The sequence below is a fragment of the Bufo gargarizans genome, chromosome 1, assembly GCF_014858855.1.
Source record: "Bufo gargarizans isolate SCDJY-AF-19 chromosome 1, ASM1485885v1, whole genome shotgun sequence".
NCBI lineage: Eukaryota > Metazoa > Chordata > Amphibia > Anura > Bufonidae > Bufo > Bufo gargarizans.
Window position 1 is genome coordinate 516,694,905 of NC_058080.1, and position 14,621 is coordinate 516,709,525.

Sequence of the window (14,621 nt, forward strand, 5' to 3'; positions counted from 1 at the left end):
CAGATGCAGACTGTTGGGAAAAACTAAAAATGAAAACATTTGTCATAAACATTTAGATGAAAAAAAAAAGCTGCCACTAAAAAAAGTGTGTGTGAATCCACCCTTAAAGTTATATGCAGATAAACAGACATCAATAGTAATAAATTGAGATGGAATAAAATACAGCCGAGCATTACATTATCAATACTTATATGGACACCACAGTTTAGTAAAAACAAAACACAAATCTCACCCAGCAGCCTCGTGCAGTTTCTAAAGTCAAAGTCATTGTAAAAAAATGTTAATTGTATTAAGGGTTCATTAATGGCTCCATTATGTATGAACAGTTAGACTGCCCTTTATGACTCAAGAACAAATCTACGCACCTATGCAATTACTTGGTATTCGCTCAGCCCTTTCGGCATGTGCTACATTGGGAGACAGGTTGGGTGTGACTATTATAACAAAGGTCACAATGGATGACACTTATAGAAACCAATGCAAAGGGAACATGGAGGAGATAAAGCAGGAACCAGCCAGGTTCCTGCTTTAGGCCTCCTGCACACGACCGTTGTGTGCACCCGTGGCCGTTGTTCCGTTTAACGTGGTTTTTCTGCGGTCCCATTGACTTTCAATGGGTCAGTGGAAAAATCTGAAACTGCACTGTTTGGCAGCCGCATCCGTGATCCGTGTTTCCTGGCCGTGAAAAAAATATGACCTGTCCTTTTTTTTTCCACGGATTTCACCCTATGGCAGGGATGGCCAACCTGTGGCCCTCCAACTGTTGCAAAACTACAACTCCCAGCATGCAAAGACTGCCTACAGCTATCAGCCTACAGCAGGGCATGGTGGGAATTGTAGTTTTACAACAGCTGGAGGGTCGCAGGTTGAGCATGCCTGCACTATGTGATTGCAAAGAAAGTCCCTAAAGGCTCCAGCTTAAGCATTTCGGTTAGGCTGGGTTCACACCTGAGCGTTTTACAGCGCGTTCCTACTCGCTGTAAAACGCTCGACAAGGAGAAACCAATGCTTCCCTATGGGAATGGTTCTCACCTGGGCGTTTTACAGCGAGTACGATCGCGCTGTCAAATGCCCGACGCCCCAAGAAGTACATGAGCTTCTTTGGGGCGTCTTGTCGCGCATTCCCATACATAGACTTTCGGGAACGAGCGACAATGGGCGTTCGCTTGTCTCTGTATGCGCGATTGCAAACGCCGGTACAATCGCGCATACAGAGCGCTCCATCGCGAACGCTCAGGTCTGAACCCAGCGTTAAGGCTACTTTCACACTTGTGGCAGAGTGATCCAGTAAGCAGTTCCGTCGCCGGAACTGCCTGCCGGATCCTGCAAAACGTATGCCAACTGATGGCACTTGTAAGACCGATCAGTCAGAAAATTGCATTGAAATGCCGGATCCGTCTTTCCGGTGTCATCCGGCAAAACGGATTCGGCATTTATACATGGCATTTATTCGGCTCTGGCATTCGGGTATTTTGAATGCCGGATCCGGCACTAATACATTCCTATGGAATAAAATGCCGGCATGCAGGTAAGTCTTCAGTTTTTTTCGCCGGAGATAAAACCGTAGCATGCTACGGTTTTCTCTTTTGCCTGATCAGTCAAAATGACTGAACAGAAGACATCCTGATCCATCCTGAACAGATTACTCTCCATTCAGAATGCATGGGGATATGCCTGATCAGTTCTTTTCCGGCATTGAGCCTTTTTGATGGAACTCCATGCCGGAAAATAAAAAAGCTAGTGTGAAAGTACCCTAATTCAGCAACTTTTTCAAAATGACATTTCTACAAAATGGCTCTGAGATCAGTTTAGTGGAAAACAGGGGGAATGGAAAATGTATGAGGTGAGCAGTGGGGCCATGTAATTTATTAATCCCTTTAAACCTGTCCGTGTTCAACAGACACATTTTGAGATGTACTACACATGGATGTCATCCGTGTGCTGTCCATTTTTATTAAGCATCCATCGGGGGAGGTTTATAAAAGCTGGTATAAAGGAAAACTGGCTCAGTTGCTCATAGCGACCAATCAGATTCCACATTTCATTTCCCAAAGGAGCGCTGAGAAATACAAGATGGAATCTGATTGGTTGCTACGGGCAACTAAGCCAGTTCTACTTTATACCAGTTTTGATAAATCTCCCCCACTTGAATTAGTAAGTCTTGTCCATAAAGCTTTCTCTGCACACACGGATGGTCTGAATTGGCCCATTGACTATAGTGGGTCCGTGTTCAGTCCGTGCGCTGTCTGTTCTACAATCAGACGGCACTCGGATGTGAAAAAAACTCATCTGAAATAGCCCTGAGCAATGTAAGGTGAATCTGTTGGCACTCTGTATTGTCATGCTTAGGCAAGACTTCTGTTTGCTCACATGGTAAACATCTGTGCCCTGTGGCGACATATGTGGTGGATATCCATAGCAGCAATTTAAAATCCGCACTGTGTATGGATAAGATTGCCTAAAATCTCATCACACTTTTCTGGTAAATAAAACACGATGTGTGGATATTAAGGTGGATTTACACCTGCAGATTCTCTGACAGATTATTGGCAACCAACGTTCCTGCAAACACTCGTAACTGACTATCTGCCCATGTAAAGGTGCCACCGATAACCCAATGAGCTAGCAAAACGTTCATCGGCTGATCCCATCATTCGTGCAGACACCTAAATCATAGTTTCTGGGCAGCAGATCGTGCGGTCCAAACAGAGATCTGCTGCCCAGAAACAGTGCAGCTGTATGAGGACGAGCGATCGCAATACTGATTCCTCGTCCTTAGGCCTTATGCACACGGCCGTTGTTTTGGTCCGCATCCGAGCCACAGTTTTGGCGGCTCAGACGCGGACCCATTTACTTCAATGGGGCCGCAAAAGATGCGGACAGCACTGTGCTGTCCGCATCCGTTGCTCCGTTCCGTGGTCCGCCCCCAAAAAATAACATGTCCTATTCTTGCCTGTTTTGCGGACAAGAATAGGCATTTCTACAATGGGCCGCCTGTTCCGTTCCGCATATTGCGGAACGGTCGTGTGCATGAAGCCTTATACTGTGGAGGTGATCGCTGCATGTAAATGCAGAGCTTCACCCCCACTGAACGAGCAGCCGACTGTTGGGAAGGAACACTTCCTTCCTGACAATCGGCTTTCTGGTCGGCACGAAACCCGCCTTTAGTTACCACAGTCACTTTTTAGGCTGCATGCACATTACCACTCCTTGGAGAATCTGTATCAGTCTTGTCAAAAATCAAACTGTCCCATGTCAGAAAAGAGATCCTTTGGGCTCTGCTCCTGCTTTTACCAAGACCTATAGAACCTGAAATCTACTGTTTGTTTTAAGATCGCTTCAGGCTCTTGGCCAGTATCCATGTATTGTGAACCACAAACACTGCAACGGTCGTGTGTATGAGGCCTAAGGCTAGTTTCACACCTGAGCGTTTTACAGCGCGCTCCTAAGCGCTGTAAAACGCTCAACAGGCAAAAACCCATGTTTCCCTATGGGCATGGTTCTCACCTGAGCGTTTTACAGCGCGTACAAACGTGCTGTAAAACGCCCTACGCCCCAAGAAGTACAGAAGCTTCTTTGGGGCGTATTGACGCGCGTTCCCGCCCATAGATTCATTGGATGCCTTTGTGGTCAATCTCACAAACACGCGTACTACACGTGTTTCCAAAATACAAAAACGCCCCAAAATAGGCCCAATAAAAACGCCTGTAAAAAGCGCTTATCGAATATGATCAGGTGTGAACCCAGCCTAAAACTGGAGGCACAGAGGCTTACCATGTGAGCAAACAGAAGTCTTGCCTCAGCATGACAATAGAGTGCCAACAGATTCACCTTACATTGCTCAGGGCTAATTCAGATGAGTTATTTTCACATCCGAGTGCCGTCTGATTGTAGAACAGACAGCACACGGACTGAACACGGACCCACTATAGTCAATGGGCCAATTCAGACCATCCGTGTGTGCAGAGAAAGCCTTATGGACAAGACTTACTAATTCAAGTGGGGGAGATTTATCAAAACTGGTATAAAGTAGAACTGGCTTAGTTGCCCATAGCAACCAATCAGATTCCATTTTATATTTCTCAGAGCTCCTTTGGGAAATTAAATGTGGAATCTGATTGGTCGCTATGAGCAACTGAGCCAGTTTTCCTTTATACCAGTTTTTATAAAGCTCCCCCGATGGATGCATAATAAAAATGGACAGCACACGGATGACATCCATGTGTAGTCCATCTCAAAATGTGTCTGTTGAACACGGACAGGTTTAAAGGGAACATATCTTCAGATTGATCACTAAATTACATGACCCCACTGCTCACCTCATACATTTTCCATTCCCCCTGTTATCCACTAAACTGATCTCAGAGCCATTTTGTAGATGTCATTTTGAAAAAGTTGCTGACTTAGGGTACTTTCACACTAGCGTTTTTCTTTTCCAGCACGAGTTCCGTCAAAAGGGCTCAATTCCGGAAAAGAACTGATCAGGCATATCCCCATGCATTCTGAATGGAGAGTAATCTGTTCAGGATGTCTTCAGTTCAGTCTTTTTGACTGATCAGGCAAAAGAGAAAACCGTGCCTAGCATGCTACGGTTTTATCTCCGGCGAAAAAAAACTGAAGACTTGCCTGAATGCCAGATCCGGCATTTTTTTTCCATAGGAATGTATTAGTGCCGGATCCGGCATTCAAAATACCAGAATGCCAGAGCCGAATAAATGCCATGTATAAATGCTGAATCCGTTTTGCCGGATGACCACGGAAAGACGGATCTGGCATTTTAATGCAATTTTCTGACTGATCGGTCTTACAAATGCCATCAGTTGGCATGCGTTTTGCCTGATCTGGCAGGCAGTTCCGGCGACGGAACTGCTTGCCGGATCACTCTGCCGCAAGTGTGAAAGCCGGAATTAGACTTACCGGTAATTCAGTTTCCACGAGATCACCACGACGGCTACAAGGAGATTGACCCCTGACCTCTGTAGGGGCAGGAACAGAGAGAGGGTTTAAATCCCCCCCTCCCACCACCAGCACCAGTGTGTCCAAAATTACAGAGACAGAAATAAGTGGTGAGAACAGAAAATTAATGAACCGAGAGGGTATTACTTCATAACCTCCCAGGTAAGACTAAGGAAGGGTAGGGAATATATGTGCCGTCGTGGTGATCTCGTGGAAACTGAATTACCGGTAAGTCTAATTCCGGCTTTCCACCTCATCACCACGACGGCTACAAGGAGATATAAAAAATTATAGCTTAGGGGGGGACGACCGCCTGAAGGACCTTACGTCCAAAAGACAAGTCTGAAGTAGATAGGTCTAACCTATAGTGTTTAGTAAAGGTGTGGATGTTAGACCAAGTAGCAGCTTTACAGATCTCCTCAAGAGAAGCTCCGGCCCGCTCGGCCTGGGAGGAGGACATAGCCCGGGTAGAGTGAGCTCTCAAATTTGGGGGGCACGACAGACCTTGGGACTCATAGGAGATGGAAATAGAGTCCTTTATCCACCGTGCTAAGGAGGACCTGGAGGCTTTTTGACCCTTATTCTTACCTGAGAATAAGACAAACAGGTTGCTGGATTTGCGGAAACCTTTTGATACCTCGAGATACCGTAAGACCGAACGTCTTACATCTAGAGAGTGGAAGCTAGATTCCCTAGTATTAGAGGGATTACTGCAAAAGGAGGGTAAGACTATCTCCTGGTTACGGTGGAAATCTGATACCACTTTTGGCAAAAAACCCGGATCTAACTTAAGAATGATTCTGTCATCGGTGATACGGAGATAGGGTTCCTGTATCGATAGTGCTTGGATCTCGCCTAGCCTTCTTGCGGACGTGATGGCCACCAAGAATGCAGTCTTAAGCGATAGATGTTTGGTGGAACAACTAGATAGGGGCTCAAACGGAGCAAGAGTCAAGCCAGTGAGTACCGTATTGAGGTCCCAGTTGGGGATCCTAGATTTTAGAGAGGGACGTAGTCGGGAGGCAGCTCTCATGAATCTTTTAATCCAGCGATGACTGGCTAGGTCTTGATCAAAGAAGCAGGCAAGTGCCGAGACCTGTACCCTCAGGGTAGAGGGTCTAAGACCTAATTCAAGCCCCTGCTGGAGGAAGTCCAAGATTTTCAAAAAATTTGGCGGCTCTAAATTTGGGGCAGGGTTGCCCATCCAGGTACAGAATCTCTTCCAGATCTTTAAGTAAATTGAGAAGGTAACCTTCTTTCTACTCGCTTTTAGGGTGGCTATCACTCGGTCTGAGAGCCCCTGGGACCTCAACCACTGGACCTCAGGATCCATGCTGATAACCTGAGGAAGCTCGGATCTGGGTGTAGGATTGGCCCCTGGTGAAGCAGGTCCCTCCTGGAGGGAAGAGGCCATGGATCCTCTACTGATAGATTTTTTAAAGAAGAGAACCAGCTCCTTTTCGGCCAATAGGGGGCTATTAGAATTAGTGTCGTATCTTCTAGGTAGAGTTTCTGGATTATCCTGGGAAGTAGAGGCAAAGGTGGGAATGCATAACTGAGATCCCAGTCCCAATGAATCGTCAGCGCATCCAGCGCCCAGGGATTGTCCCGTGGGTTTAGCGAACAGAACGTTGGTACCTTCGCGTTCTTTTTGGAGGCGAACAGATCCACTTGTGGGGTGCCCCATCTTTCTGCCAAAACCTGAAATACTTCTTGATTCAGGGACCACTCGGTATGATCTATTGACTGGCGACTGAGATAGTCTGCTTCTACGTTCAGTATTCCTTTTAGGTGAATTGCGGAGATAGAACTCACATGGGATTCTGCCCAGTTGAAGATCTTTCTTGCAATAGACATCAGTTTCTCCGATCTCGTACCTCCCTGGTGAGAGAGATAAGCCACCGTCGTCGTGTTGTCTGAAAGGATCTTTACGTGCTGACCCACCAGAAGGGTCTCTGCAGCCCTCAGGGCTTTCCAGACTGCTTCCAGCTCTCTGAAATTGGAGGACTGAGAGCGGATTGTTGGACTCCAGGAACCTTGGAACAAATGATCTCCTACTTTCGCTCCCCATCCTTTTCCGCTTGCATCCGTGAGTACTTGAATGTAGGGAATCTTCTCCCAGGCAACTCCTAAGGACAGATTGCTTGTGCTTCTCCACCAATTCAGGGAGGTCTTCACCGCTAGGGGAATCAGAACTTTGTGATCCAAGGAGGACTGTTGTTTGTTCCAAGTTCTGAGAATCCATGCTTGGAGGGATCGGAAGTGGGCCTGACTCCATGGGACGGACATGATACAAGACGAGAGAAGACCCAGGAGGCTCATAGCTTCCCTTATGGGACATGACCTCCTGTTCTGGAAACGTCGAGCCTGTAATTGAAGGTTTTTGACCTTGTCTGGTGGAAGGAAGGTATGCTGGGTTCGGGAATCCAGGATGACGCCCAAGAACTGGATAGTGCTGGAGGGCACCAGGTTCGATTTTTTTCATGTTCACCAACCAACCCAGATCTTGAGTGAGAGACAGGAAGGTTTGTAGGTCTGTTCTGAGTTTGTTCTCCGAATTCCCAATTAGTAGGAAATCGTCCAGGTACGGTATAATCACCAGACCTTTGTGTCTCAGGGAGGCCACCATCTCGACTACCAGCTTTGTAAACACTCTGGGTGCAGATGATATCCCAAAGGGGAGGGCCGTAAACTGGAAGTGATGAGTTACTCCCTTGAGGTCCTGGATGGCGAACCTCAAGAACCTTTGTGACTCTGGATGAATTGGGACGTGATAGTAGGCGTCCTGAAGGTCTACTGAGCACATCAGGGCGTTCCTCCCTATTAACGGAATCAGGGACTTCAGGGATTCCATCCTGAACTTCCGATAAATGACAAACTTGTTCAGGGCTTTCAAGTTTATAATTGTGCGGAATGAGCCCTCTTTTTTCTCTACCAAAAACAGGTTCGAATAGAACCCTTGCTTTTGCTGTGTTGACGGGACTTGTACTATCACGTTCGTCGCCAGAAGACCTTGGACCCCTTGCAGAATCTTTTTGCGCACTTTGGGGGAACTTGGGTTGGTGACAATAAAGCGGTTTGGGGGAGATGAAGAAAGTTCGATGTGGTACCCGGATTTTATTATGTCCCGAACCCAAGGGTTCCGGGTAATGGACTCCCAAGGAGTCAGAAAATTCTTCAATCTCCCCCCAACTCTGGCGTCACTGCTTGTCCGAGGGCTTATTCTGGGAGGAGGAGGGGTTGCTCCTACCCCTGCCCCCTTTTGGGTAACTCCAGCGTCCTGACTTCCCTTTATCCTTAAAGGGTCTATTCTGGCTGGTGGGGGCCCGAAAAGGATATCTCCTTTTATAGGGTCTCTCCTCTGGGAACCCCTTTTTTTTGTCTGCCGCTTTCTCCAGGATACGGTCTAGGACGGGCCCAAAGACATATTCCCCCGAGAACGGGATGGAGCATAGTTTCATCTTTGATGTGTTGTCGCCTGACCAGCTCTTCATCCACAAGGCCCGGCGGGCCGCATTAGAGAGCCCTGCATCCTTTGCCGCAAATCTGACAGACTCGGCTGAGGTGTCTGCCATAAATGCTGTGGCGGATTTCAATAGGGGGAGGGACCTTAGGATCTCATCCCTGGAAGTATTATCTCTGATGTGAGATTCCAGTTCCTCTAGCCACAGCCTCATGGATCTTGCCACTGAGGTAGCTGCGATGTTTGTTTTTAAAGTGAACATCGCCGCTTCCCACGATTTTTTTAGGAGGCTATCTGCCTTCCTATCCATGGGATCGCGCAGCTGAGAAGTGTCTTCGAACGGCAAGGCAGTCTTCTTATTGACCTTTGCGACTTGAATGTCGACCTTTGGTGTTTCACTGAAAATTTTTGCTTCGCTTGAGTCAAACAATAGCCGGTTCTTAAAGGACCTGGACACCCCCAACCTCTTTTCCGGGTTGGACCACTCGTCAAGTACCATATCTCGTATGTTCTCGTTTATTGGGAACACCCGGGTCTTTTTAACCCTGAGTCTCCCAAACATCTCATCCTGGACCGAGTGGGCTCTAGGGGTTTCTTCGACCCCCATAGTGGCCCGGACCGCCTTTAGAAGATCTGGCATCTCATCCAATGAAAAGCAGAATCTTCTATCTGATTCCGAAGTATCAATATCAGAGGAGGCCCCCTCGTCCTCCCAGGCTCTAGATGATGAGGCGTCTTCCTCTATCATCTCCGGGTCTGATAAGGAAGGAGATGGACCCCTACGTCTTTTTGGTGGAGGTGCATCCCTGGGTGAAGGCATCTGGGATAAAGAGGTTCTTACTTCCTCATGGATCATGGACCTTAATTCGTTAAAGAAGGAAGGTTGTTCTTCAGCGATAACGCTAGAGATGCAGTCTTTGCAAAGCTTTTTGCGATAGTCGTCCGGAAGCCGTTTAAGGCAGGACACACACTTTGACTGTTTTCTGATTTTTTTTGGGCCTCCTTAGCGACCTGGGAAGAATAACCCCCATTAGCCATCTAGGTATGCATGGAACTAACAGACAGAAGCCCCAAGCCAGAGAAGTGGAGGAGGAGGAACAGGCAACCTGGTACAGTGTCTAGGAACAAGTAACAGGGTGGAACAAAGCGCTTCCCCACAGGGGAACTTACTGCAGGCGGCACAGAAGGGTCTCCAGGGGAGCGGGGTTCGGTCGACATGACTGCACGCTGCTCCGATGTACGCCGGTACACTGAGACATTCGGCACCGCTGGCGCCGAAAATTTGAATGTGAGACGCCTCTGAATGACGTCACTTCCCTCGTCCACCGGAAGTGACGTCTGCCGCTTTCCTGAAGCGCTTAGGCGCGCACCCGGCGATAGCCAAACAGGCCCGGCGGGAGACGCGACCCGGGAGCAGGCTCACATATCGTAATGGAGCGAGTCCTCCCTCCTTCACCCCTGCCCAGCGTTAGTACGAGGACCGCAGGAGGGCAGGGGGAACACCCGGTAGGTGTCAGGATGTTACATTCTCTTCATCTCCCCGCAGGGAGACTCTCTCTGCCCCTGTCCTCTGTAGGGACAGGAAACACTGGTGCTGGTGGTGGGAGGGGGGGATTTAAACCCTCTCTCTGTTCCTGCCCCTACAGAGGTCAGGGGTCAATCTCCTTGTAGCCGTCGTGGTGATGAGGTGGAAAGTAGCCTTAACCGAAATGCTTAACCTGGAGTCTTTAGGGACTTTCTTTGCAATCACAGTGCAGGCATGCTCAACCTGCGGCCCTCCAGCTGTTGTAAAACTAGAATTCCCAGAATGCCCTGCTGTAGGCTTATAGCTGTAGGCTGTTCAGGCATGCTGGGAGATGTAGTTTTGCAACAGCTGGAGGGCCGCAGGTTGAGCATGCCTTACAGTCATATCAAAAGTCAATGCCACAAGTCCGCCCCTCCATCTCCGATTGACATCCCCCCAGCTGGTCCACCTCATCACTTGCACCTCTGAAATTGTGGGGGATGAACAGCGACTTCTAATTCCCCTCGCTTGTCCTGATATGCGCCCTACTATGAACACGAATGACTGCGTTAAACTTACACAGGTTGATGGCTCTGCGGTATCCACTCTATTGTGTGTGATGCTTCTGTATCTATCACCTGTGTATCTGTCAGACTTCACACTGGTTCTGGCGCATGCGCAGTGAGCTTCTGAAGCCAAGGTGTATACGTCTCAGCTCACTATGCACGTCAGGACAAGCAAGGGGTATAAGGAGATACTGCACACTTGCATGATTTCAGAGGTACCAGCAATGACGTGGACAAACTGGGGGGGGGAATGTCAATCAGAGCTGGTGGTGGCGACTCCATGACTTGGCAACCGCGAGAAAACGCTCTAGTGACTTCATGTTTACGCATTTCAGTCAAGTCAGCAACTTTTTCAAAATGTTCTGCAAAATGGCTCTTAGGAGCATATTGCTAAGGCCTCTTTCACACTTGCGTGTACTCCACTTGCCGGAATTACAGGCCGGATCCGGAAAAACACAAGTGTACTGAAAGCATTTGAAGACTGATCCGTCTTCAAAATGCTTTCAGTGTTACTATGGCAGCCAGGACGCTATTAAGGTCCTGGTTGCCATAGTAGGAGCGGGGAGCGGGGGAGCGGTATACTTACAGTCCGCGCGGCTCCAGAACGACGTCAGAGCGTCCCATGCGCATGGATGACGTGCCATGCGATCACGTCATCTATGCGCGTGGGGCGCCCTGACGTCACTCTGGAGCGCCCCGGGAGCCGCACGGACGGTAAGTATGCTGCTCCCCCGCTCCCCACTACACTTTACCATGGCTGCCAGGACTTTAGCGTCCCGGCAGCCATGGTAACCATTGAGAAAAAGCTAAACGTCGGATCCGCCAATGCGCCGAAACGACGTTTAGCTTAAGGCCGAATCCGGATCAATGCCTTTCAATGGGCATTAATTCCGGATCCGGTCTTGCGGCAAGTCTTCAGGATTTTTGGCCAGAGCAAAAAGCGCAGCATGCTGCGGTATTTCCTCCGGCCAAAAAACGTTCCGTTCCGGAACTGAAGACATCCTGATGCATCCTGAACGGATTTCACTCCATTCAGAATGCATTAGGATAAAACTGATCAGGATTCTTCCGGCATAGAGCCCCGACGACGGAACTCTATGCCGGAAGAAAAGAACGCAAGTGTGAAAGAGCCCTTAAAATATAAAAAACAGATTACAAATCTGATGACGGGTTCCCTTTAACATCGCTCGTCTGGAAGGGACTTTTGGGAAGTAGAAATTTCCTGTAAATTATTAAACTACATTGCTAGGCAGGCAATTCTGTAATACACAAGTGGAATAGACGACTACTATATCTACTTTAATATCCCATAGTTCGGTCTCCTGGCATATCATTAATACGGGGTAAACTATATGATTATTACTTTATGGCTTTATTCCAGAATTCTGACGTCTTTAAATAGACAATCCTGTAAGAAATATATTAATCTAGTGAAAGGTGTATTAATGCAGCAAATATAATCTTTCCCCAGGAAACAAGGGTGCTGTCAGAGGACAGGAAAGACACAGGCCAATAGGAAAACCTGTCAAGATAACCGAATATCTCTGACAAAGGGTAGAAAGTTTTAAGATTTCAGCAAGGACTAACACTTACCGAAAAATGCAGGCAGGTGAGAGACGGAATCCAGGAAACTGCAAGTGTCTATCTGCTTATCGGCAGGTAATGGCTTGAACTGGTGCTGGAGAAGAAGAGCCATGATGAGGCCCCAGTGAAAGGCTCACGGTGCCGGTCAAGCTGCTGGTCTCACTACTGCCAGGACTCTCACCAACACGGAACTCTACTACTCTCAGCACACAGCTGACTAAGGGGGCGGGGCTATTGGAATGCGTCGCATCCAATCAGCTTGGCAATGAACAGCCAATTAGAAAATAGCGTTGGGGGCAATGACGTCACCTGGCCGGGCGAGTCTGGGGAGCTCGTCTGTCACCGCTGAGTGGTGCGGTGTAGGCGCTCGGAGAGAGGCGCTTGTTTTCACGTCTGTGAATAAATAATAGGAGCTAAGATGGAAGCGAAGTTTAGTCATGAATATTGAATGAGCACTTTCCTCTGACACTACAAGCTGGCAGGAGAGTGGCACTAGGCTGTCTGTAGCAGAGAGGGCACGGTTGTCACCAGCTGCTCTGAAAGTTTTTATTGTTGGGGATCGACCGATATTGATTTTTTAGAGCCGATACCGGTAATCTGTGATTTCTCAGGCCGATAGCCGATAATTTATACCGATATGTTATATCTCATAATATATATATATATATATATATATATATATATTAGTTGGTAGTCACTGAGGTGGTGGAAATTTGCATTTGGCACTAGTATATTATAAATGTAAATTATAGATGAATAAAGCCCTTAGTTGGTAGTCAATTTATAATATACTACTGCCAAATGCCAATTTCCACACCATACCACCTCCTCACTGACTTTATTAACCCCTATCAGCCATTTATTAACCCCTATCAGACCTCAGGTCAGACCTTTATTAACCCCTATCAGACCTCAGATCAGACCATTATTAACCCCTATCAGACCTTTATTAAACCCTATCAGAACTCAGATCAGACCATTTTTAACCCCTATCAGACCTCAGATCAGACCATTATTAACCCCTAATAGACCTCAGATTAGACCTTTATTAACCCCTATCAGACCTCAGATGAATAAAATAAAAAACTCCTCACCTCTCCTGTGCCGCGGCTCCTCTTCATCTCCGGGTCTGGTGTCTCGCTCCACTGTCTTCTCCGGCCCGCGCTGCACTGTCACCTGACAGCGTGCAGCGTCAGGTCATAGTGCGCGCTCTATGTCTTGACGCTGTACTGGGTCAGGACAGTGCAGTGTGGGCCCCGTCAAAGAAGACCAGGGAGGGTGAGTATCGTAAGCGCTTGCTGCGCTTCTTCCCGGCACCCGATGCATACTAGTGCGCGCTTCCATAATGGAAGCACTCACTAGTATTCGCTTTATATGCATTATCGGTATATCGTCAAGGTTAGATGCTGATACCGATAATGTACAAAATCCTGAATATCGGTTGATAATATCGGTACTTCCAATAATCTGTCGATCCCTAGTTAGAGTATGTTCATACTGAGGACTGCTTTCCTTTTTTTTTTTTATGCGGCTGAGGATTTTTGCCTTGCAGTTTTCAAGACTGTGGGGGAGACTTATAAAACTGGCGCAAAGGAAAACTGGGTCAGTTGCCCATAGCAACCAATAAGATTCCACCTTTCATTTTTCAGATCGCCTTTGGAAAATGAAAAGTAGAATCTGATTGGTTTGCTACGGGCAGCTAAGCCAGTTTTCCTTTGCACCAGTTTGATAAATGTCCCTATGTGTCTAGAATGTACAGGTCCATGCTTAGCGCTGTTACCATGTTAATGGTGCTAAACCTAGTCATACCTCCCAACTTTTGATAATCGCAAAGTGGGACAATACGTGCGGCGCACATTATGGCAGTTTTTTCATACTAGGCCACGCCTCTAACTCCTCCCAAAGCATAATTACTGACTCCATCAAAACTATAGAGAGAAGACAGTCGGCACTCCATATGTCAGAGATGCGGTGCGCGCGTCCAGGGTAAGACCTCACGTACTTGCACAAAGAGGACCGGCACTCGCTAAAGTAGAATAATAATGGAATATTTAATGGTCACATACAGAAGGCAAGTGACGCGTTTCGGCTACTATGAGCCTTTTTCAAACATAATGATAACAAACAACAAACACATTTAAATAGCCCGCGATGGGGTCGGAAGTGATGTAGGTTACCATAGCAACCCTATAAACAAAGGACACCATAATACAGATATTACAAACATTATTACTTATTGATAAAATAACGCTGCTATATTATGCACTATACGTTATACTATATAGTGAACATACGCCCCGACAAGGCAAATATACTAGATGATGGGAGTTATTGACGTAAATCAAGTTCTCTGTGGAAAAAACTAAGGAAAGCATTTTGAAAAGATGACTGCAGTACTAGCAAGACTCATCACACATTAAAGAAAGCTATTTAAATCCTAATCACGATTTAACCCTTTAGTTTCCAGGGTTTGCAGGCTATGGATCTAATAGGCTTCTCTTCTTTTGAGAATTTTAACCCTGCCACCACCTCTCCTTGGCAAAGGTAC

General features: G+C 47.3%; 1 protein-coding gene across 1 annotated transcript in view; it reads right to left on the reverse strand.

The window, feature by feature from the left end:
* LOC122933767 (glycolipid transfer protein) overlaps window positions 1-12,264 on the reverse strand; it is a 62,538-nt gene extending 50,274 nt beyond the window's left edge. The window contains exon 1 of the mRNA XM_044288761.1: window positions 12,083-12,264. Coding sequence (XP_044144696.1) covers window positions 12,083-12,185 — 103 coding nt within the window. The 5' untranslated portion in view covers window positions 12,186-12,264. The remainder of the gene's footprint in view (window positions 1-12,082) is intronic.
* Window positions 12,265-14,621: the final 2,357 nt, after the last annotated feature.